Genomic DNA, 26,314 nt, shown 5'->3' with positions numbered 1-26,314 from the left:
GTAAACCACATAACCAAAAAATGGCTTCCACAGGATAATTTACTCGTTGGTTTGGTTGTTTGTTTGAGGTTTTGTTCAAAGTGAGAAAAAAAATGCAAAAAAAGAAACTAAAAGAAAAAATAACAAAGAAGAAAAGTGTGACTGCTTACTCCATTAAGTACACGTTACAAAAGAAAAAATTCTTGCAAATTTCCCACTCAGGGTAATTTCACTATAGACATGTTCAGAATTTAACTGATCCCTTCAGTTAAGCATATTCAATTTCATCACTGGTGGTGTTCCCTGGAAAACAGTGTTGGGCCTGGTCCTGTTCACTAACTTTATCAGTGATCTGGATGAGAGGCTCGAGTCTACTTTAGCAGATTCATGGATGGTACCAAGCTGGGTGGGAGTGCTGATCTGCTGGAGGGCAGGAAGGCTCTGCAGAGGGATCTGGACAGGCTGGATCATGGACCAAGGCCAGTGCTGTGAGGTCCAACAAGGCCCAGTGCTGGGTCCTGCCCTTGGGTCACAGCAACCCCAGGCAGTGCCACAGGCTGGGGCAGAGTGGCTGCAAAGCTGCCCACAGGAAAAGGACCTGGGGGTGCTGGTGACAGAGACTGAACGTGAGCCAGCAGTGCCCAGGTGGCCAAGAAGGCCAACGGCATCCTGGCCTGTACCAGCAACAGTGTGGCCAGCAGGAGCCGGGCAGGGATTTTTTCCTCCGTATTTGGCACTGGTGAGGTCACACCTCGAATCCTACGTTCAGTTCTTGGCCCCTCAATTCAGGAAGGACATTGGGGTAGTGAAACAAGTCCATAGAAGAGCAGTGAAATTGGTGAGGAGTCTGAAATTCTTGTCCTGTAAGGAGTGCCTGAGGCAGCTGAGATCACTTAGCCTGGAGAGGAGGAATATCAGGGCTGACTTTATTACTCTCTACATCTCCGTGAAAGGAGGTTGTAGCCAGGTGGGAGGCAGCCTTTTCTCCTAGGCAGCTAAGAATATTAGAAGAGGACATAGTCTTAAGCTTCTCAAAGGGAGGTTTAGGTTGGACATTAGGAGGCATTTCTTCACACAAAGGGTGATAGACATTGGAATGGGTTACCCAGGGACATGGAGGTTTCACTGTCCCTGGGGATGGTTAAGGAAACAAATGTGGCACTCAGTGACATGGTCTGGTTGACAAGGTAGTATTTAGTCATAGGCTGGACTGGATGATCTCAAATGTTTTTTCCAAATTAGCTGATTCTGTGATGCTGTACTTCTCAGCACATACACTCAGAAATCACATGTTCTGAGATTTTGTGCCTTGATCTGTCCAGGTTGAATTCTTTGCTGTTTCCTGCAACTCATGAAGACATGTCATGCTATTAGAGCTGAAAACTGAGTGACCAACATACCATTTTACTGGGCAAATATCTCCCTGTCTGTATCTTCTTACCTTCCTATAAAGGCAACGTAACAAGCTGGTAGAAAGGATTATCAGCCCCAAATTATCCATATACTCTTTCACCTCAAAGAAAGAAATTTTTTTATGGTTATTTTCAACATACAGACTCTACAAAAAAAAAAAAAATCTTACATTAGTCACTGGCTTGGGATGGTGTCACATTAAAGTTAACTACTGACTTTCACATTCACAAAATTTGAGACTAGGAAAATCAGCACTACAACAGACTCTATCCCAGCTATTATATTTTCGTTTTCAATGTAGAATGTACTTTCATTTTCAAGAAAGCATGTGGTCATAATTTGAAAGTAACAGAATTTAAATGTAATCAGAATTTCCTTAGACTACAGATGACACAAATGGAATACCCCACAGACATATTAGATGAAAAGAAGTAACCCACTGTCAGTTGACACTGTGAAGATTATACAACATGATTTCTGTGTTGTGACTCCTGCTTTGACAAAGAACATGTTTGACTCCTTCCTACTGGTTGATTGCATGAGAGCAAACATACTCATCTCTTTCTATGGTCTCCAGATAGAGAGAACCTGGGAAGCTAGTGACATCTCTGGAAATTCTAAAGTGAACCTACAACTGAATCTACTAACTTGAAATACAATATTCTGCTACACTTTTGACCCCAGGTCCTCTCTGCTCCTTACCAGGTGAAAAGAGGACACAAGCACGGGGTTGAATGCACTCATCTATATGAATTTATGTACAGATTGCTTCTTGAAGACTTTCTGCTGCGGCCTACAGCTGCCTTCTGCAGGCTCCTGATACTGACCAGCAGTGTGGGGTCATTTCTATGAAGTCCTTTTGCTAGCACAGCACAAAGTAGCCTGCTCACTTGTTAAAATACTTTCATATTTCATCAGTCAAAAACCTTACCATGCAAATCTGCTGTACTGCAGTTAAGTCCTGATGCATAGAGGGACTTTATGTCCTTTTGGATGACAAAGAGTTTCCACGGCTATTTCTCAGGAGATTTTGCCTCTCCAAAGGCTATTTTCAGAAAGATTTGTTTGTTCTTATAGGACATTTCTATCAAAACAGTGAAATTATGCTTTAACTGCGCTGCAGAAACTTAATTATAAAACTTGCTAGAAGCATAGGTTGAAGTCCTGCTTACCGCTGGTGACCACAAGTTTCTAAAAATACATTTTAAAACCTAAAAAAAAAAAAAAAGGTTTCTCATGGTTTTAATTCTATTTCCTTCTATGCAGTTTACTGATCTCCAGCTAAACAATTTCTAAAAAGCTAATTACCAGGAAGACTGAAGCAAAGCCTCAAGTATTCTCCTTTGGCTATTGCAATTAATTAACTAGAAGTGCTTACCGCTTCTAACTGTTACCTTACCAGTAATAGTTACACCCCTGGTGGTAAGTAAGAATCCTAAGGCCTAAGAACTCTGTCCTGGGTACAGGGACAAGAGGATGGAGCTTTTCGTGCTGTGTATTCCATATCACCCACATCACCACTGAAGGGGTGCAGCCTCGACAGGAAAACACTATGGGCAGAAACAGAAGTGGCACCATCTTTAGCCAGGGCACATGGAAGGGTGTGTGCCAGAGTGGAGGCCGGACTGCGCTGCCAGTAGGCACCAGGATAGAGCTGGCATCACAACTGTTGGAGCCATCGGAGCCAGCACACCAGAGCTGCTGGCTGCCACTCTGCTGCTGCTGCCACCACTGTTGCGGAGAGAGAGCCCCTGAACCCCCACCACTGCTGCCACTGTGGCAGCACTGAGAGAAAGAGCCTGCACCTGTACTGCTGCCACCACCAGAGCGAGCGTCTCTGCACCACAGCTCCTTATCTGGAAAAAGTGACTTTCCAGATTTTGTTTTGTCCCCATTTTCCATTGTTTCTGGGCTGGGGAGGAGGAGGTTGAGCCACAGGAGCCTCCCTGGCATGCTGCCTCTGTTTTGCTGGGTGCTACATGGTTATGGTCTCTATTTTGCCTGTGTTTAGAGATTGTGTTGATTGGTGCCCAGGCAGATGTTCGGTGAATACTCTTTTGTGGGTAAAACTCTCTCCTCTCTCTCCCTCTTGTACACTCTTTGTTACTAATATTTTGTGATTATTGCGATTGTTTCAGTAAGTTGTGATTCCAATTTATAATCTCTCTTACTTTCCCCCATTATCAGAAGGGGTAGGGGGAAAAGGGGCAGCTCTAATGGGTTTAATTTTTCACCTGGGTTTTAAACCAGCACAAACTGAAGCACTGAAAGGCATAAATAGGACTAAATTAGTCAAAAGTTAGAAAAGATGACACTAAGAATGACAGTAAGTGCTGTGTCTCCTATGAACTACTATCAACAACATCCTTCACATGATATATTGACATAATGACCATATTACTGTTCAAATTGCTTGCATAATTTGCACTAAAATATTGTCTCTTGTATACTAACAGCTGTTTACGAGATTTACTTACCACACTGGCTGAGCATGCATCTGGCTCCTCTGCACTACACTGCTTTCATTTCCCCTCCTTGTTCCTAGCAGGCTTTTTCTGCAGTTAATGCACTGAGACAGATGCTTGGCTGTCTAAGGCTTTCCTACAACCATGACAATTTGGCTTATGACTTCCCATGCAGTTTGAACCAAAGCTCAAAGGCCAAGCTTCAAGTCTCAAAATAAGATTGTCTCCAAATCATGGGCATTTTTATAACACCAGCTTTTTTCTTGCAGCTAAAAATTTTGGCATAAATTTCATTGCAGTTCAGGGAGGCCTGTAATTTATCAGCCAGAACTTCATCTATGTTTGGGGAGACATGGTAAGCCATGGTATTCACCCTATTCCTCCTGGGTTACTATACCTTTTGACAGTTTTCATACCCCAGCTCTTGCAGAAATTCTCTCTCAGAAGAAATTTAAAAGCATGGAGAAAGGATACACAGAATGATGCTCCAAGGGTCAGGTGGATTTTGAGATAAACCTGATGAGATACAGCTGCAGATCCTGAGGAAATTGATGGAGGAAGTAGCTAAGCTCTGTATCATATTTAAGAATCATATTTGAGGAAGTAGCTAAGCTCTGTATCGTATTTGAGAAATTGTGGCAATCCACTGATTGGTAAATATAATCCCCATTTTTTAAAAGGGAAATAAGGTCCACCTAGGGAACTATAGGCCTATCAATCTCATCTCAGTGCCTGGCAAGATCATGTAGTATATCATTCTGGAATGGAGGTACAGGGAGGTGATTGGTGACAGCCAGTATGGCTTCACTAAGGGCAAATTTTGCCTAACAAGTTTGGAGATCTTCTATGAAGGATTATGTCATTGATGGATGAGGGAGGAACAACAGACATCATTTACCTGGACTTTTGCAAAGCATTTGACACTGTCATACATGACATCCTTGTCTCTAAACTGGAGAGACACAAATTTGGTGGGTGGAACACTATGTGGATAAGGAATTGGCTGGGTGGTAGCCCTCAGAGACTCGTGGGAACAGCTTGATGTCCAAGTGGAAACAAGTGATGAGTGGTGTTCCTCAGGGTACCAGTGCTATATAGTATCAGTGGCAGTGGCACTGACAGTGGAAGCACCCTCAGCAAGTTTGCTGATGACGCCAGTCTGTGGGTGGCCAATGCACTGGAGGGCAGGGATGCTATCCAGAGGGACCTGGACAGGTGGGCCTGTGCAAAATTCTGGAAGTTCAATAAGGTCAAATACAAGTGCCTACCTTGGTGCTGGGTCATCCCAAACATGGATACAGGCCGAGTAATGAATGGATGAAGAGCTGCCCTGAGGACAAGGGCTGTTGTTTGATAGCTTGACATGACCTAGCAAAGTGAGCTTGCAGCCCAGAAAGCCAACCATGTCCTGGGCTGCCGCACAAGAATTGTGACAAGCAGGTTAAGGGAGGTAATTTTGCCCCTCTATTCTACTCTTGTGAGACCCAGCCTATAGTACTGGATCCAGCTCTTGGGTCCCCAACATAAGAAGGACATGGACCTGTTGAAGTGAGTGGCCACAATGGTGACCAGGGGACTGGAGCACCTCTTTTATGAAGACATGCTGAGACATGCTGAGACAGTTTGATTTTCCAGCCTGGAAAAGGCTCAAGGAAAACCTTCTAGCAGCCTTACAGCATCTACAAGGGATCTACAAAAAAGCCAGAGAAGGACTTTTTACAAGGGCATATGGTGAAAGAACAAGGACGAATAGTTGAAGAGACTAGATTTAGAATCATAGAACAGTTTTGCTTGGCAGGAATCTTAAAGATCGTCTAATTCCAATTCCCCTGCCGTGGACAGGGAAACCTTCCAGTGGACCAGGACACTCATAGCTCTATCCAGCCTGGACTTGAACACCTTAAGGGCTGGGGCATCAACTGTTTCTCTAGATGACCTGTTCCAGTGTCTTCCCACCCTCACAGTAAAGAGCCCTAATGTCTGATATAAACCTACTCTCTTGAGGTTTGAAGCCATTCACCTTGTCCTGTCACTACGTGCTCTTGTAAAATGTCTGTCTCTATTTTTCTTGTAGGGTCCCCGCAAGTACTGGAAAGAAGGCTAGGTATCAGATAAAATGAGATTTTAAAATATTTTAAAAGATGAATTCTTTCCTTGAACCATTTACAGTGCATTACCATTGTATTTTTTCTTTTTTTTTTCACATTCTTTTGAAGTAGAATCCTGGTTCACAATTAGATGTTTTTATTCTAATGTGTGCAGGCAACTAAAAAGCTGAGGTTTAGACACAGACCATACTAAAGCTCCAAATCTTCTGATAAAACTCCTTAGAACAAATTGGGAATACAATGATTGTTTAGTTCTGCCTAGAAAAGATGCCAAGGGCACTGAGCATTTTCAAGCTCTTGAAATGTCCCAGAAGGTCAAATCGTATGCCTATAATTCATTTTTCAGTTGCATAGCCAATAATTCTGAATGCCTTTCTCAACTTTGCTCTTCAGATCTTTGGCTATCTAAGTTAACATATTACCTCAAACTTGCTGAACATTTTCTAAATTAGTGTTCACCCACTCATCCATTTCAATGTGCTACCAAAAGATTTGAGTTCCAAAATAATTTTGTCATTTGCTATCATTATCTTCTATCCAGAAAACGTTCTGCTTCATTACGTCTTCATTAAAATAAATGTCCAAATGGAGTGTGGGTGAACATGTCCTTCAATTTCATTTATGTCATTTGTGAAGACTGGTAAAAAGCAACTGTCTGCTAGAACCAATAATTTTATAATTACATATGTATTAGTGTGGCTACTTGTAACACATAATAAGGCATCCTGCAGAGTTGCTGGAGCAGCAGTAGAATATTATCCTATAATTTTTTGCTTGTTCACCATCACCTTGTATTAATACATACGTACTTAATGTAGCATGGAGGTTAAATTGATGTTACTCCAATATGGCAAGAAAATACCATCATCTTCATTTGGGGAACAAATTATTATTATGCTAATAAAGTGGTATTTGTTCAACATAGTTTTACCTCTTAATTTTTCAAGATGAAGAGACATGATTGCAACTACAGTAAAGATCCAGCCTTTTCACATGGGCCTAGAGGTCAGATGCTGGTGCTGCTGTGAAGTAATTCTTCTTCTGAGATGGAATTGCCTTGTACTTGTTGGTGTGCCAAAGAACAATACATCCTGTGCAACGCCCAATATCAAGTCACATCTGAAAACAATAATGCCTGATCCACAGCTCAAAAATCTTAGAAATATATATCAGGTCTAATTCAAATTCCTTTTAGTCATTTGCCTTAAGCAGAGTTCATTTCTGAGTCAGCAGGTGAGAAGGTATTACAGAAATCAGAAGTAAAAAGGTAAGCCTCCACTCCAGATAGTAGATCTATTTGTCTTCTCTACAAAGATTTAGAAATTGGTTACTGAATAATTTTGCCCATGAAGACATCATCCTTCAACACAAACCTCATCCCCGCCATGCTGATATTCTCTGACAGACATTTTTATATGCTTTGCAGAAACTCAGATATTTTTACTGTTTGTGCAAATTTAATTATTTTTTTATTACTACCATGACTCCTTCGCACATGAGGCTAAAAAAGGGTGAGAAACATGCGTTCTTCATACTTATCCTTGTTGTTCATACTTACCCACTTTGTATAGTTAGGAAGGAAAAATATTTGCAGTCATATTGGTCTAGCTTTATTCATGGACTCTTAAGTGGCTGAATCTTTAGGAAAAGGAAGAACAATTTTTAAAATCATTACCACAGTATGCACCTGGATTTACACAGCTGCTGGTTCATGATCACTTCATAGATATGTCATCATTCTTTCTAGGCAAATGAGAAATTTGGGACTTTGTAAAATGTGTCTGCCTGTAATGATTTTCAGAGCTTGGCTTTCCTTCAGCATTCTGTTAATAGTACATAACTACCATTTAAATCTTGGCCTGTGAAACACATTTGATGCCACCTTCCCACTCTGCTTGCCTACTTTCTTGCAATATAAAATGTCTGCAGCTGGGAGAACGTATAAGCACAGTATGAAATATTTACACTACTTGAAACAAGCAAAAATAATCACACTTTCTCACTGATAGAAATTCTTCCAAGTAAGACATGGACATAACATCTTCTAAATTTCATTAAAATAAGTGACAATGTATACAGTATTTTTACTGAAGCAAGAACACATTTTACTAAAAAATCCAGAAGTGATCTAGAATGTAGAGTTCCACATCCAAGGTTTTAAAAGCTTAACAGGCAAATCATTATCAAGGAATTTTAACAGTTTTTCATCATTATTCTTTTATGTTAGTTTGACACAGATGAGTTTTGATACCAACAGTGAAAAATAGCTGATAAAAGAACATTTAGTTACCAAAACTGGGTTTTGGTAGCAAAAAAAGATATTTAGTATTAGAAGGCTATAAGCTAGCAAACAAAAATCCCATCTGCAGCTGTTGTCTTCCTCCCAGTTGTGGTCCCATTGGATCCAACAACAATAAAAATCCCATTGATCTGGCACAAGATTTCATTTAATAAAGGAAAAAAAACAAACAAAACAAAACAAAACCCCAAAACCCACTAACACCCTCCCAAAAAAAGCAAAGGAAAAAAAAAAAAAACAACAAGCAAACAAAAACCCCTCCCAATGTTCTCTCTTTGTTAATTTTAGCTCAAATCCAGCCCTTTTTATCTACTGTTATTTGTATTTTAACGTATTATTCAACAATTCTAAAAAAGCTCATGAAGAACTGGAAGAAAGAATGAAGGATGACTAATTTGATAAGATTTAAGGTGTCTTTGGTAAGAGTAGAAAAACTGGCGTGAACTGAAGATAAAGCACTTACTTTATAGGTAATATTCTGGAAGTTCTAAGTAGTTAGATGGATCCCTCTGTGTATTCAGAATCAGCTACTGAAATAGAAATATATATGACTTTAAAATTATAAGAAAGGGTTGGATTAATTAAATATACCAATAAAGGTTCTGGTAGTTTAAAACTACACTGGATTAAACAGCAACTGTGAAAGAAAAGGCATTACTGCTATTAAACCAGTATCATGGCACCAGATATAAAATCAACACCCCATCAGCTCTGCCCTTGAGGACTGTAAGTACATCTGTCAAGTAAAGCTCAGTGGAGGAATTTTTTTCCAATCATATATTTTTTCTTATCACATATGCTATATTATGTAGCATATATGGAAGTTAAACTTTGAGGTCAGATGCCAGAAGGCACATGTTCCAGGCTATAAGGAAAATTTCTGCGATTTTGGGTCCTTGATAACACTAAAGTATTTACAGAGATAAGACACATAAGATCTTTGTGCATTTTGTTCCATATGCTTTGGCACTTCACTGAACTTAGAAATGCTACAATTTTTATTGCATTATTTTCTCATTAAGGCAAGAGATATTAGACAGGAACTGATCAGTTTGTGTTTTCAAAATTTGTATATACTCATGGCTTTATGTTATTAAAAAACTATTGCAAAGTTCCTATCTGGTGGACTGGCCTCAAATTAAAAAAGCAAATTTAAGACCATCATCTACCCTACCCATATTTTATGTAGATTATTAACACACATTTTTTGAAATCTTTTTAATACTGTTGTTTTATCAAAGCATTTTAAAAACCACAATACTCAAACTTCCCTTAATTCTCTTTTGATGCAGTTTCTTTTATATGCTCACCATAAACTATAAGAAAAAGGCACTTCATTAGTTTTCTATGGAACAAATCAACTCTCACCAAAACTTATACAAATGATATCAATAAGCTAACCAATGCAGAAAAAGTTGAACGTCTAAATAAGTAAAACTGAAGTGATTTTTTTTTTTCTTTCTTAATGAGAATCACTTAAAGTCTTTTTTGAGATGTATGAAAGGGCAAGCTTCCACGTGCTACACTCCTCTCTGCACTGCACTGTACTGTACATGCTCTGCATCTCCCAGCACTGAAACACTCATATGCCCCAAAATGCTGAAAATATTCCTACCCTGGTCTGAAGTAATTCACTTAAAATGTAGCTAAGACACATTGGAAGTTATTGTTGAGACATGGCTGTGCAAGTATTAGGTCACCACGTGGTAATAATTTGTCAATAGAATGATTATTTATGTATTAATGCACGCTCCTAATACTACAACAAAATAATCTAAATTATTTTAGCCTTTAGGAAAAAACAAACAAACATGATCAATGTATGTTGTTGTTTCCCAGGACAGTGTTTACATTTTCAAGACTGATTCCTCTGTATGTTTCATTAACATTAAAAAAAACTAAACACAAAAAATTAAAGCATTTTTTCATGCACACAGTCTTAACCATGATCTACTCTGACAACTTTATAACAGTGATCACTATAGCTCCAGAATATATTCTTATCATCTTTACAGATAGAGTGTACTGACATTTTTTCACAGATGCATTCTATTCACTTCATAATGATTCCACGATGTCTCAAAATAAGACAAAAAGAAAAAAATGTTTTAAATAGAATATAGATTAATGTTTGTTCAGTAGTTGCACTTACTAGGTGTATAAGCAGGCAGTCTCGCAAAGCATTATGTCTTTTAGTCTTTTCGTATAGATTAACTAACTTTTAGAATAATTTCAACATTTCAAGGGTGATCCATGGGCTTGGGCTACATTTCATTTCCATTTTATTAGGATACTTTTTTTGTGATGTTAGGTTTTTTAATTTATAGCTCCCTTTACAGAAACTGCCAGCTTGACTCTACATCCAGGATCAAAGCCAATGTCCATCATTCTATAATAGGAAAATTAAATTTAAAACAGCTTGCTCATCAGGATGTTTAAAATATCCCTATTTCACAGGCTTAATTTTTTGAACACCCTTTTTTAATTTTCAATGGGTGTTGTGTTATTAAGGAAAAAAGCCTAGAACTTTGGCATGCTTTTTTCCTTAAAAAAGTTTTTAGGGACAAAACACTAGCAGAAAATAATAGAACATTGTACTGTAACAGAAAACAAAAGGTATATAGAGGTCTTCAATATTATTGAATATATATTGTCTTGCTGTTTCAGAACACAAAAATAAGATCTGTCTCTAGCCTTCACAAGTTGTAAAGCATAATTGTATTATGTTTTTTTCTAAGGTTATGCAACTCCTTTAAGGGATTTCAAGCTTAAGGAAGAAGTATATCAGGTACAATCACATTGTTTTGTACCTGCAGAAGGGCATTCTTCTGTCCTAAGAATGCTGCAGATAATTCTAGATCTACCAAGAAGGTACTATGAAATTCTCAATGTGAAAAAAGGATACTTAATGTTTAAGTATTAAGAGAAACACGAAACCTTAATAGACAAATAAGTAAATTCTAACCTTATTTTAGCTAGTCTTCAGGAACTGAATTGGAATCATTTCCCCTAACTCATCAAAACAGCTCAAAAGAGAAGTAGAGTAAGTTGTAAGAAGGGGTACATGAGAAGGTGAATAAAGAGAAAATTAAAGAAAGGCCTAACTTCTGAAGATGTCCTGCAAATAATTTTGTTCTTACTATCTAGAGAGGCACCAATTCACCACCTCCTAGGGCAGATCAGATGTTTGTCTTACTGAAAGCAACATCTGAGACTCCAAGTATATATGAGAGAAAATAATAATTTTAAAAAATTATACCCTGTGGCAATGAGATCCAAAGTCAGAGCTCTTCTGCACAAGGTATGCCTGATCCTGCCAATCCTGAAACCCAGTGTGCCTTTTGCTTCTTTAGTTCCACTCATACTTTGGGACATTTCCATACCAAAGTCTAGGCATAGTCATGTTGTTTCTTACCATTTCTTTGCATTAATTATACTGTAGCTTGTAATGTGGTAGTATGCTAGCCTTCCTTTTAAGGGATCTGACACCTTTTATGACTTAATTAAACTAATATATTTACTCATCTGTTTCCTTTCTACCACTGGGCTACCTCTTATTTTTTTAAATTAAATTCTCCTGATGACAGATGCAAACAAATAACTACAGTTGTTCTACACATCTGAAAAATATGGACAATTTTAGGTATGTCTATATGAATGTTTGCATCTAGGTCCAGGTTTTAACACTTGAGATTGATGACAGCTCTTGCTTCTCATCCAGGTGGATTTCAGTGCTCTCACCTGATTTAACAAGGTACATACTTGTCTCTTTCTCCAGGCTGTCACATAGTGCAGCCAGATTCATGTGAAGAGCAGAGGTGACAAGCTTTCAATTGCAGTTTTTGCTGATCTCCTTCAGGCCTTAGTTACCTGGTTGTTATAGGCAGAAATAGGTAAACCTCAGTAGAGTATGGTCAGAAATGGATGATATCAAGTGCAGTTAAATAAGATAAAATAAACTTTCATTCTGCTCTTCTGCTCTCTCCTTCATGTCACTCAGCAAGACAATGGCAGATTTTGGTGGGGCTTGGCTCTTTGTTTTTTTCATTCACCATGGAGCTACAGGTTTGACAATCAAAATCAGCACGTTTATAGACATATTGAAAACCATTCACCAACAGGGAACTGGGTCCAAATATTATATATGTTTTAATCAGCCTTATGGTGGGGAGGGAGAAGGAGACCATTGCCAGTGAGATGCACAAAAAATAAACGCTTCTTGGCTATTTTGGTATGTAAGCCTACCAGGGTCAAATCCCGGGGGGGAAATCTGACAAGACAATTGTGTACCTGCTGTCCCCAATATTGTCAGCAGGAGCTGGGTGTGCTGGCCGGCAGGTGGGCCGGCCGAGCGAGGGGCGGCCGGGGGGCCGGGCTCTCCGGTTGCCAGGTGAAGCGCAACGTCTCCGCCTCCCCGCGGTAAGCGCGCAGCCCCGCGGAGCTCGGCTCGGCTCGGCTCGGCTCGGCGCGACACGCACCGCACCAGCCCCGCCGACCCTCGCCATGGCGAAGGCGATCCAGAAAGGACTGTTCTGCCCGAGCTTCGTGAAGAAGAACTGGCTGCTGCTGAGCACGGTGGCCGCCGTGCTGGCGGGTGAGCGCGGGGCCAGGCAGGGAGCGGGGCGCCGCCGCCCCCCGCCCGGCCTTGCCGGCACGGTACGGCCTTGCCGGGCGCAGGGATGGCGCGGCGCCCGACCGGGGGCCTCGGCGGGGCGAGGGCCGGGCGGCGCGGGGCCGTGCTAACGACCCACCCGAAAGGCAGGCGAGGGCGGCCGGCTGCTCTTCCCCGGCATCGCCGCGGCCGCGGGGAACAGCCCCGCAGTGTCGCGGTGCCGCGGCGGTGGGGCGAGAGCGGGGCTGGGCGCGGGGGGACGCGGCGTTCTCAGCCCCGGGCGGCCGGGTCGGCAGCGGGGGCCCGGGGCCCTCCTGGCCGGGCCGGCTCCTGCGCGCGTCCCGCCGGCCCGTGTGGCAAAGGTCGGTGATCGGCGCGGTGAGACCGCCGTGTGGAGAAGCGCACGGGCACGGGGGCTGTGAGCCCTCCGTACTGAGGGTCCCCACGGTGGGCTGTGCCCCGGGTGGCCTCTGCAGCTCTTGCGGGGGAACGCGGCCCCTGCCTACTGCTGGTCTGCAGGTGGCAGCCCCGCCGAGGGAGGCTGTAGGGCCGGAGAGCGGTGGAAGTGGCTTTTTGGAGCTTCTGGTGGCCCAAGCGAGCGGTGCAGCTGCAAGAGTTAGGCAATGCCGCCCAGCTTTTGGAGAGATTTTCGGGGGTGAAGCGTCTGGCAATGCCATCCTGCTTTCTGAAAGGTTTTCGGGGCCATCAATGTAAAGATAGCAGGATTTATCGCCTGTACGTCACCAAGTTTCTGAAGAAAAAACGAGTTAAACGCCATCTTATTAAGGATAAGAGTGCAAAGAGGGCAAAGAAAATGCATCATGTTACTTAGATGAAGAGGGTTTTCTATAGGGCATAATCTTGGCCCTATTTATTTCATTTTCTCCTGGTTATTATTTGGAAAGCCTTGTTCACTTTTTTTCTCCTGTAGAGAAGTGGTGCTATAAATACTTCCTTAACTTGCTGTCTGAGTCTCTTTCAGATGACTTTTCTGCTAATTTGAATTTTGGCTCGACCATGCCTATTTCAGTGCAAATTTGTTCAGAAGAGAATCATTATTTTATTATTATTTATAAGGTGTAATCAGAACTGTGCTTACGTATACATGTGTGTTTTCCACAATACATTCAGTATTTGAAAGATCTCTGGATTTTTTTCACCTTGTTCAAAAATATATTTGTGAGTTTTGCATACCAAGTGTTAAGGGCCTTGCTTTGAAAATCTGACTGTACAGCTAGAGGAGTGTGTTTATGTGTCTGTGTTTGCATGTGTAAAATTACTTTTTCTCATGCTCCCGTCAGGTGTTCTTCCAGGAGTTGGCGTACTTACTTCTGATTTACAGAAGTGGTTAAGAAATATTCCCCTCTTATTATCTCCAGTGCCTGTAGTTAGAATTGAAGATTGTGATGTGATTCTACAGGTGTAACAGTCTGAAATTAAATTTCTCTGAGAGCCACAATGTATGACAATGCAGGAGCTGTGTGGACAATTGACCCCAATTCCCCTAATAGCCAATAGGAATTCCCAGGACCTGCTGTGTCCTTCAGCCTCTCTGCCTGCTACACTGTAATTAACAGTCCATAACTCAGGGGAGCTCTGTAATACTGTCAAAGAGAGTCTTCATAGCAATTCTGAGAGCCTTGTACCAAATTACCTTTTCAAGAAACTGTGTATCTGCAGCATTTCCAGTATTTCTCAAAGGTGAAGTAAGGTACCCAAGAAAAACAGTGTAACCCTTGTAAAGATGGAGTTAAATGATATATTATCACTTTACTACAGCATGAGGAAAGCTTGTAATATACCTAGAGTCCACAAACCCTTCATAATTAAATTTACATATTCATTCTTTTTTAATATACCCTGGGAAATTGGTCTGAGGTTAATCTAGTTTGTTTGGAAGAACAGTTTAGCATTTGCGAGCAGAAGAGTGGCATACCATTTTGAAAGAAGAAAATAGACTTTTCAGAAGTGTATGGAAATAATAAATGCATCAAGCTGTGAAAATTTGCTGTGAAAGCTGTCCAACTGTCTTGCAAAGTATCTGATATTCCTACACTGTCATAAGGAATCATGATTTTTGCTCATCATCCTCAGAGCCATGTTCAGCATCTAACTGAAATATGGTTATCTTTGCTAGTACCTTTACTAGGTTGAAAATTTTTCCTGATTACTTGTCTGCAACTCTGAAAAGAGACAGAAATAGAAACCCCTCAGAATTCCACACAGTACTTCCTTCAAGAGTATTATTATCTTAAGCATTCAACCTTTTGTCTGTCCTTTCCCTTTTCAAAAATACCAGAATTTCTTTCATAGCAGTGGGGGGGGGGGGGGGGGGAGGGGTGTAATTTAAAATCTGTACAAAAAATATCTGAATGTCATGTCTTTTGGGTGAAATCACCTGAATGCATATTCAAAGAAAACAAAATTTGAGGCTCAAGTGGTTATTTTCCTTGCCTTAGTAGAGAGTCAACTTTAGGCCACCAAGCTGAAGTGAAGAGATGTGTAACCAGTAGAGCAGCAGCCTCACACAAATACCTGCAAAAGCAGGTATATCTTGCATCTTTTGTTCTACTGGCCTTACTGAGCCCAAAGCAACTGAGCTAACAAAAGTAGTTTACAAGTCAATTTGCTTCAAGTGCTTCTTCAGCCCATTTTATAGAAAGTTACATTGTTACCAGATTATACGATCAAGACAAAATAAACCAGAAATATCCCTGAAAATTACTCACCCTGAAACAGGTGTCCAAAGGGCAATCGCATGCGGAGAGTTTAAGTCACACTTCACAGGTTTCTCATAGAGTATTTCTTATTTGTCATCACTTTGTCTCCAAAAGGTCACTGCTGCAACGCAGACAAACCAGTCATGAAAGTAAAAGGCTGATTATGTGTAAATACTTGCTCATTAGTCGGTATGTCATGGCCTGATAGCCTGTAATACTGTGCAGTTCTTCAGCAGAACAGCTTTTTTCTTACCATGGAAATTAAAGTGTAAATGATTTGTGTACATATGGTCCAAGGCACTGAGTTACAGTAGAATGCTATACTAGAGCCAAGATCATTTTACATTCTCAGAAATTATACACAAGTTACAATTTTTTTATATACTGGTAATTTTGAAATCTATTCGCTTTTTTTTTTTTTTTTTTTTTTTTTTTTTTTTTTTTTTTTTTTGGTAACAGCTTTGTATCTGAGAAAGATTATTCTGAGGGATTCAATTCACCTAAATTTGCAAATAATTTTTTTTTTAATCACTGAGTGGAGTGTCTGCCTCTTCCTAAACATATTCAGAACTTAAGATACCTCTGAGCCTGTCTGTGACTTGGGATTGAGCTTTTCTCAACAGCACATGTTGGGGACACTGAAACTGTTTAGGTTTTCATGTGCAAATGTGAGAAATGCAATATTGATATGGATAAAGAAGGAGGAAGCTAATGGCACCGGAGACTGTGAATGTCAGTTGTTCTTTCTTCAGCCCTTTATTCAGCAGGGGTGTGCCCGTGCAGTCTCAGAGAGAGGCAGCAGTAAACACTTTTTTGTTCTGCCATTACCTTCCTCCGTCGTTCTCCTCTTCACATGTGTACATGGTCCTTACGCTGTACACCTCAAAACACCACCAAAAAGGAGCCTTCGTGCCTTGCCGGGAGCCGGGGGGGCGGCACAGGGGCGGCGGGAGCTGTCCGAGGTGGCTCAGGGAGGGCCGGGACCGGGCAGCCAGAGAACGCGCAAAAACGCGAGCTGCAGCAAGCGGTGATGTAAGGCAGGGATGGAGTAAAAGAGAGGGCAGGGGTCAGGTATTGAGGCTGGAGCATGCCTAAACACCTGACTTTTCCACCTCTGAATTTATTCAGTCTCTGCCGGATCAGATGCTTTGCTTGTGCAGTTCCGTTGTTGAAAGATTTGGGCTGGCATCAGACCTCCTTTTCTCCCTGCATTTGAGAGTGAGATTAAAATATGCATAGTTCCTGCTGTAGCACCAGCATTGCAGAAACTTTGAGTGTTGTGACTAAAATGATTTACCAGGATTTGGTAAGTGTGCTAGCCACTGAATCTTCTGGTTTGTGTTTTATGATACCCCCTAGCAGTTTATATGACTTTATTCTCTATAATGTAAATGGAAGTTATTATTTATTATTATAATATTAAGTAGTAATATCTCGCTTCAAGAATATTTCTTTGTTTCTAGACAAGTCAGGTCCATTCACACCTGCTAAATGAAGGGTTGTGCTCCCTCTGTAGACACAAGGGGACTTAACAGCTGGTTTTAATAGCAGTAGTTCTGCGTTACTGGAAGCCCACCAGTGTATTCATACAAGAATGAATGTCTCATAGGGTGAAGACAACAACAGAACAATTAGTAACCTATCACTCTGTTGATGGCCTTTCCCTATGCAGAAGGCCACCTGAATCCAGGGAGCTCACCGTATTCCTGAGGGTTTTTTGCAGATGTTGACTGCAGTATTTAAACCCCAAAAACCTATTAACTCTCTGACAGTGAGTTGCTTCTGTCTCTAGCAAATGCAATTTAAATAGCAAAAGCCCAGTCTTGATATGAAGTAAAGCTTCACCATTTTCCATTTCTCCCTCCTTGTACCCTTATTAAAAAGTGGCCTCTTGGCTTACTTTAGGCTGTCTTCAGTACTGTTTCTTGCTTGTACAATACAGTGGTAAGGTTCCAGACAATGAAGCAGATTTATAGTCTCTTGAAATACACTAGCAAAATCACAAGAAAGAAGTTCTTAGGGAATAAGCAGAATATAATAAAACAAAAGAATTATTGCGTTGTTTCCGACAAGTATAGATGTAAGCCAAGCATTCAATTTCTTTCTTGAATTCTGAAGCATAGCATTTTATTAATTTGGAATTTAAAAAAAATTAAAACCAGATATCTTGAATCAACTGTGGAAATCAGTCCACTGATCATCAACTTGAATCAGCATGGAAATTTAAAAGAAAACTGTTTTCTTCTTGCTGTGCCTCAGAACAGCATAGATAATACTTGCGAATTTCTATGCCTCTCTAGACAGTGAAGATTCTTATATCTGCGTTTCTCTGTAACACTTGCCAAGAGTTTGATATAGGACGGGACCTCTTCAGAAATGTATGAAACACGGCAATTCTGAGAAAATGTCTGAATTTCATTTTAACAATGGAAAGTAAAATGCAGAATGACAAATAATTTCACCTAAGAGTTTCACATGCCACTGAGGTGATCAAAAATGCTCTAAGTCAGGAAGTCAGACAATGAAAGAATCCAAAGGTAATTGAAGTTAAGCATGATGCCTCTTTTGAACTGTTATGAAACCCATCTTTTATTTCTTCTTCTGGCATGTAAATTTTCCAATTTTATTGTTTGTTTTAACACAGTCTCTGGGTTTCACTTTATGTGAGTGAAGTGAAACTATCACTAGAGCTGAATTTTTAAATCTTTGGAAAGGGTGAGCCTAATGTCAATTTACACTCTGCAAAGTCCCCAAACTACCAAAGTCTACAGGTGTTATTTTTACATTTGAACCAAGAACACCAATATTAATATCAGCAAAATATTTACTATGTCCAATTTCCCAAAATTATTTAAGGGAAGATGTAATTGCAATGTAATTGCAAAAATTTCTTTTCTTTTATATTTGCATTTTAGAAACAAAGCATAAAGACACTTTTCTCTTATATACCCCATCAAAAAAGATAATGTTCAGGTTGAGACTACTCGCAAACAACAGTTGCACTGTTTGGAAGTCTTTTTTTTTTTTTTTTTTTTCCCCAGAAATGTCCCATAGGATTTGTGCTTATAGTCTCACAATATTGTCTTGCGCAGTGAAAACACATCTGTATCACATCTGAAAATCAGGGAATTGGAGTTAGCATTTCAAATTTTGTGGCCCTTTCATGCTTTTGGAATGGCGAACAACCTGGCCTTGCTTAATCTGAGCTAAATTTCTGGGTGATATATCTGATTTCTCAATTCTTTGAAGTCTTCATTAGTTTCAGAATAACAATGTTACTGCATGTTACTATCTGTCTATCTTTAGTGTCCACTAAATTGCTTGTCTATCTGCTTATCTCAGTCACAATCATTCCATTGCTCTTCCAGCAAGGGGAGGGCTAGAACAGAATGTCCTGTTTACTGTCCTTTTCTCTCATGAAAGAAGCAATAACAAGGGTTAGAATCTGGCAGATATTTCCAGTTCCTAGCCTTTCACCTTTCTTATACTGCTTATAAGTGGTATAAGAACCATTTAGTTTCTTGTGTGAAGATGCATTTCTCCTGATGTGCTCTACTGAGCTAACATCTCTAGTGCTATCCATGTACAAAGGTGCTTATAGAGCTTTGGGATAGCAAGCAAAACATTGTGGAAAGAGAACCGAAAATCAGTGGGCTTTTATAAGGAAGGGTGAGAAATTATTGGTTTTTTTGTTTGTGGCATTGTAATGGTGCCCATGGTACTGTAGTGTATCAGGCCAAATAAGAAAACATTAGATGCTGCAACTGGGAGACATGAGTTTCTGAAACAATTGAGAAAAGAAGTCTAAACAAAAGCGCTGCTTTGTAGACTGTAGTGCATTGGGAGACATTGTGGAAGCACTAAGAACTATACATGTCTGGATGACTGCATAATTAAAGAAGGCTCACACATCATAGATGGATGAGATGAAGGAGAAGGGTAATGGTTTTAGAAGTGATATATGAAAGGGGTCATAAGAAAAGTCTGCAAAAGAAGAAAGACAAGTTACTGTTGTCAGGTTACCTTTCAATTTTACTGTAAAGCACAGGAATAGAGAGATAGAAGGCTACCCCCTGGGTTATCATATCTAGCCTCTGCTGCTTTGGGTTGCACCATTGTAGATAAAATTCTGTTACATGCCATGCTCCATCTTAAAGCTGGATAGGATATTTGATGCTGTACATGCACCTGGGAAGCTGTATTCTTCAATCTGATGGTTCAAAGCCTTACAGTTTCCACTATAAATGTGTTGTTTCACTGTGCATCCAATAATTAAAATATTATTTCATCACTAGCATTCAACCATTTTCTTTATTCCTACCTCACTCATCCATGGTGGACAAACTAAGCTCTTTCATCTCCTCTCAAAAGGTAGGCTCTTCATTTTTTTAATTACCCCATAGTCCTCCTTTGTATGTGTTTGACACTGATTTTGCTTTTCCTGAAACCTTAATGAGTTTCACACAGTATTTCTCAACAGAACAGGTACTTTCACCAGGACACATCCAAATTCATGAAGAAATGCAGGTTGCATAGCTGCTGGGACAGAATTGTCATTTTCCCTAGATTGTTTAGTTTATGACATGACCTTGCTTATAAAATAAATAAATTTGTTATGTTAAGGTTGTAAGCACACTACCTCACAAAAATAATAAGTCAACAAGTATTTGAAAACAGTGAAAGAAAAGAATCTTATCTCTGGTACGACTTAGTTTATTTTTTTGTGTTAGATTCTGTACAAGAGTTCTAGCCAGATGAAGCACAGTCAAAAGGTATTTTCTTCCTCCTTCACCTGTATAATTTTTTCTTGGCTTTCTCTGAAGGAAGTTTCATCTGCACATGGAAAATATTTGGAAGATATGTACAGGTGGAATTCATCTACACTCTGTTTGGATAAAGGAGTGGAAATCCAAAGTCCAGTAGGAGACATTGTTAAATAATCAAGCTGGTTAGCCCTCTGCATGTTTGGAGAGAGTACTGATTCAGATTCAGCAGCACTGTGGTCACACAGTCACTGGAAAATAGCCACTATTTCCCTTTTCCTGGCTGAGTGAACTAGCTACTCCTAGTTTGACTAAGGATGAGGTGTGCCTTGTGCAGGGCTGCATAGCAGAGAGGCTGCTCGGTGTTAGTGGTGACTGCTACAGGCTGCCCTATGTTATCAGCCCTGTTCCAGGCTCCTGCAGCACAGAAAGTAGCAGGAGTTATGTGAGTTTGCTGTTTGCGGTAGCCTTCAAACCTACTGTGAGTTAAGGGAGTACATGCACACTGAAGAAGCTGATTTTTCGCCCTCTGGCCAGCATTCCACCTTGCCTTCATTCCTGAAGATCCATCACAGGGAGTCACTGTCCTCCTGAACTTTTCTCACACTGCAGTCAGATGATAGTGTGTTACTTGTGTGAAGGAGTTTACAAGCACTGCATCCTCAACAGGATTATCAGAGAGCATCAGGGGGTCTCACCATGGCAGAGGACAAGCCATTCTCTTATACATTGCTACTAATTATTCTTCAGTAAACCAAGAACTGATACAAAAACTCTCTTCTAGAAGATTTCTGAGAGAACTTTTCTTCACATGTCTTTGTAAGCAAGCTGGGAGTCTGGCTACCACAAGCAACCATAGAGTTAAGATTAGTTACCATGTAGTTATACCCCTGAAACTTTTATACTTTAGTGGTTGCCTGTAGATTTTCCAAGAATCCTCTTTTTTCAATCAACATCAGAATGTTTATTGGAAGGTAGAGTGTAAAACAGTAAAATGCATAACATTAGAAAGTATTAAAAACAATGCAAAAAAGGTTGAAATATTATAAGCCTTTGTAATATATTCTTCCACACTCTCTCTTTTACTGTTCTGTAGTTGGTACTGGATTTCTTTGCACTAAGAGGCAGCAGTGATAAGAGAAACTCTATGGGGAGAGCAGACAAAATTGGTTTATAAAATATTACTAATGGACTAAGAATGTATCACACTGTAAAACTCCTTCCTGACTGTGCTGCAGTTTGATATGTTTATATTGAATATTTTGTACTGTGTTTGAAATCAAGTCAGTGAACTTTGTTTGCTAGCTTTTTCAGTTCCATGAATCATCTGCTGTGAGGTTAATCCAGTTAAGACTCACCAGAATGACAGAAGTAATTGTTTTAGTCTGTCACGACTATGCAGCATATAATGTGAAATTATGAAGAGGTTAATCACTTAGTTAATAGCACAATAGATATTGCTACAGTACAATTTAATAATACCAGGTTTGAACAATGTGACTTTTTTTTCTTCTTTCAGTGCTGAGTCAAAGCAAAATTCCTGTAATCCCCACACTGTCTATCAGCATCAGCCAGGGTCACTAACTCTGCTTCAGTGAGAAGGAGTTTCCATATTATGAAATTTTAAGAAAACAGGAAAAATAAATACCACAGCTTTTTTTTCAGATTGCTACATGTGCTACAGAACAGATAATCTTACAAAACAGAATATTAGTTTTACAAAAATATATGCCGGATTCCTTTTCTCATTGCCTTTATGGTTCACTCCTAAGGATCATTCACATGATAAAGTCAGTGGGATGTGAAGGTGATATGCTGTTTCTTCAGTGTCATGCACACTGATGGAGAACTCCCTCTCAATAGAAACTGTGCGTCCCAAACTAGGGTTCTCATCCATGAATGTAAATAACATGGGGGAGTCCCGCCTGTTAGATAACTTTTTTTTCCCTGTTTTATATTCTCATTCAGTGAGAAACAGAAGCAGGCATGTCTATGTGTGGACTTAGGTTATCTGTTTCTAAATTGTGAGTTGTTCTACCTGTAAAGGTAAAGATAGTCAAGGGGCATGCTATCTTACCATATTCTTATCAGGGATGTAATCAGGTTCTGAAGAGCAACTAACCCACAATAGTGATGATGTAAAGCAAATAAGTACAGTAATGTCATACTGCATATCCTGAACAGATTCAGATACTCAGGGTTTCTGAGTTTTCAAATTCAAAATCTGTATCTTGTTGACCTCACAAAAAAGGGTTTAGGGTTTAGCTATCACTTCGTGAAAAATTATAAATGGTCTCCATGTTGGGCTGCTTGGGGGCTTCTGAATTGCCAGCACATTTTTACAAGTTTACAATAGCTGTAGGACAACCTATGACACACCCCATGTGTTCTAGTATAACTGAGCATGGAGATTATGCCAATGTTTTGAACAGAGTGTGTGTAGGTTTTTTTACTCATTTCTAAATCTGTGTCATGAATTGCAGCAAGGTACTTTAAGAAACATGTAGTAGCCCTATAATCATTTCCATACAAAGAATTTACTTTTTCCTTAGATAACATTTCAGAAAGAATAGCAATATGCAAAAACCACTCCAGATGAAGATCAGATTGCAATAAGTTACTGTTCACCAGATACCCAGATGTCACAGAAAATATTTTGCAGATAGACAGAAACCTTAACATAATGGTCCCTCAGGACACATTCTACCTAATTTCAGTGGTGGGCTCACTGAACATACATACACAGGCAGGACTGGTTCTGCCACCTTGTTACACACAGCCATCGTCTCCTAGGTCCTGTAAAGCCTCAGGCTTGGCAGGTGTAGTGGATCTAGTGCTACATAAAGTGGAGCCAGTTGCAGGTGCTAGGTCACCCCTTGCAGCACTTTCTGCTGCCCTTTTTCTGGGCAACACAATGAAAAATTACTCATCTTGTAGAGAGGAAACATGCATTCCCTCTGGCTTTTTAAGCTGGGACTCCCTGAAAGTTGGGTGCCAATGAGTTTCATTTGGTGTGCTTGTATTCAATTATTTTCTTCTGCTCTGTTTTTCTTCTCTTGTTCTTCTCATCCTCACCCCTCACTTGCTTCGTCTATATTTGCACCTTTTCTTTGAAGGATTTTCTGTCTGTTACCAAGCCTATAAAAAGCCTTATGTGCTACCTGGGAGAATAGTAGCAAGGAGTTAGGGCATGTGAGAATTGCCCTGTGGCCTTCATTATGCTCGCAATCTCAGGGACCCAGACTGCACTTTTCACTTGCTCCTTGGAAGAGGAAATGTAGACACCATGCTATACAGCATGTGCTGTACTATCCAGTTACAAGGATATATTTTCCTTAAAAATTTAAATTAAAGATGTGGGATTGTACCATTTATTCCACCATCATTCTTCACATCTGCCCAATACTACAGAAATCTGGAGCTTAAGCAGAATGTGTCATTGAGCTTCAAATAAAGGATTGGTCTTGTGGTAAAAATCATGACCTAACTTAGCCACGTGGACAAGAAGGAAAAGCAAAAAGAAGAGATGGAAAAGAAATAAAACCAATTTATCATGGATGAGAAGAAAGGTGGAGTAGTTGAAACTCCTTCAGGAAAGAAGAGAGCAAGTAGGAAAAATGACATTGTGCTCTTCAAAAAGTAGAAGCAAATTACTCCATAAATTAAAAAATAATTAAAAATTAAAATTAAAATAAGAATAAAAATAAAAAATAATAAGGAAGGAATCCTAATATATAGAAGCAGCTTTGAAGACTATAGTGTATTTTAAGGTTGTTAAAAGTAATTGTTGATTTTAATTTCAGAAATAATGGAGTTATCAGTAGCATTCATCTAGAGAAATTGAGATTTTTATAACACTTTGTCTCTACTTAGGGCTGCTATAATCAAAGTGATGTTAAAAGCAATGGTTACCATGTGAAATGTGTTTATGCTGAAGCACACTTCTTTTTTTGTGTTACAATTCCCAGAAGAAATTTCCAAGTTAAACTTGGTTATTGAGATGAGGTTCAAAAAGTTCTACATATGTCCATTTCCTGTACAACAGCAAGTTTATTCTGCTAAATTTCTAATCTTCTCTTGTTACTGTTGCAAAATAAAATTTCTTATATTCCCATGATATATTCAAGCAGCGTATGATAGATGCTAACTGCAGTTAAAAAGTAGCTGCATTTTACTGTAGTTTGGCATACTACACAGTTAATATGGAAATAATTGTGTTGTCTGGTAAAGAAATTGCATGAATAAGGAATTGAGAGCAATAATGTAATTTCAAGAGATTGTTGAAACCCTGTTCTTAGCTATTGTCATTAGATAAATAATATCCTCAACAAAAAAAATCAAACAGAACAGGTATAAGTATACAGATGGAACATCTTAAGGAAACCCTGCTATAATTTTGAGAGCATGTGGGAAGTCTTTGTAGTGAAATCTAAAGAAGTGGAAAACAGAACCCTCAAGAATTAAAACAAGGGTGAATCTTTCTACCTGCTAGCAATCCTGCTGAATATACAATGATCAGAATTCCATCTGGTCAAATATGACAGTCATATAGAATGAAAGGCAGATGGTTAGAACATGTCCTAGTCATACCTGCTGAAAGTAAAGTGGCATTACACAACTTGCCATAAACATGCAGTTCAGTCTTGCTGGAATTTAAGCAAATGTCTACCCTAAGTTACATGAATTGTCTGAAGACATGGAAATTGCCTGTATGGTTAGATTCAGCTATTTACTCTAGTGCTTTCAGGATCAAAGCCTTAGCAACTAACTTCAATTCATGTAACCATTTTACAAATGGAATTTTATCTTGCATGGGCTTATCTAAAAGTGCAGAGTAAATATTTTCAACCCATCTAATTCAGTCCCTAGATAAGAAACAGATATCATTGTGTCTTATCATTCTTTAATCAAGGTTATTTGCATAATATTGCAAATATCTTCAAGGCTGTTAAGATTCAAGATTGCTCCAAGGAATTCAAACTGTCTGTATTCACTGGCAGAGACTACACCTTGATCAGAAATCTTAATAGTTGACTAGAGCAGCTCATTTTCTTGGAAGGTTATGTGGTTAATTTTCCATCTTTATTAACAGGAAAGACTTGGTTTTTAATCTGTTTTAATTTTCATTTAGCTTGATTTTGATGATGAAGAGTTCTGCCTTGTTCTTTCATTGGATCTAGTTAGAAATTGGATCTCTTGATCTCTTTTCATTCAGGACTGAAGCATTACCAAGTTTCTATGTGAAACAACAGTTCTAGAAAGTTCTAGTGCTTTTTAGACACTGATCAACACATTTCCTGTAACAGTAATTTTAATTTGAAAATCATGTTGGAATGGAAAATAAAGCTATTTCCTTTCAAACTGAAGAATTCTGTCTTTTGGCCCATGATTTTTTTCTTTTGGTAGAACTCTTATCTGTGATTTGTCTCAGAAGTCGGAACTATCTGAGAATTCATATAATCCAAAGGTAAGAGAATGCATAAAGGTTCCTTGTGCCATGGCTCAATCAGTGATTGAATTTATAGTCTGGTATTTGTAGGCCGGTTGTGTTGTGAAATGAGTGTGAAATGAGCAGAGTGTATTTTTGTTGTTCGGTTTCCTGGAAGTTATTAAATTAATTTAGTGATTACAGTCACACTCTTTCCTAATTATGTAGAGCAGCAATTACTGGAAGTGTTGCTGCTGGGTAGGCTTATTTTCACCAAAAGAAATCATCTGAAGTATTTATATCACCATCTCTCTTTAGTGTTTGGTAGTGTTTATATAGTCTATTGATTTTTTTAATGCCAGTTATGGGTTTTCTAGAACTAGTGAAGGTGGGTAAAAAGTCAGTACTGGACTGGACTGATAATCAAAGCACCCAATCAGATTTTTCCAAAGACATACCTAAAGACATCCAGCTTCAGAATTATGTGTTATTACTTAGCTTATCATTAGAAAAGGAAATATCTGATC

General features: G+C 39.4%; 1 protein-coding gene across 2 annotated transcripts in view; it reads left to right on the top strand.

Moving 5' to 3' along the window:
* The first annotated feature begins 12,677 nt into the window (after positions 1-12,677).
* SLC1A1 (solute carrier family 1 member 1) overlaps positions 12,678-26,314 on the top strand; it is a 51,226-nt gene continuing 37,589 nt past the window's right edge. For both annotated transcript variants that reach the window (XM_059873589.1, XM_059873588.1), the window contains exon 1: positions 12,678-12,858. In XM_059873589.1, coding sequence (XP_059729572.1) covers positions 12,768-12,858 — 91 coding nt within the window. In that variant the 5' untranslated portion in view covers positions 12,678-12,767. The remainder of the gene's footprint in view (positions 12,859-26,314) is intronic.

The sequence above is a fragment of the Haemorhous mexicanus genome, chromosome Z (genome assembly GCF_027477595.1).
Source record: "Haemorhous mexicanus isolate bHaeMex1 chromosome Z, bHaeMex1.pri, whole genome shotgun sequence".
Classification (NCBI taxonomy): domain Eukaryota; kingdom Metazoa; phylum Chordata; class Aves; order Passeriformes; family Fringillidae; genus Haemorhous; species Haemorhous mexicanus.
The sequence above is the reverse complement of the archived record's forward strand: the minus strand, read 5'-3'. Positions and strand labels throughout refer to the sequence as shown.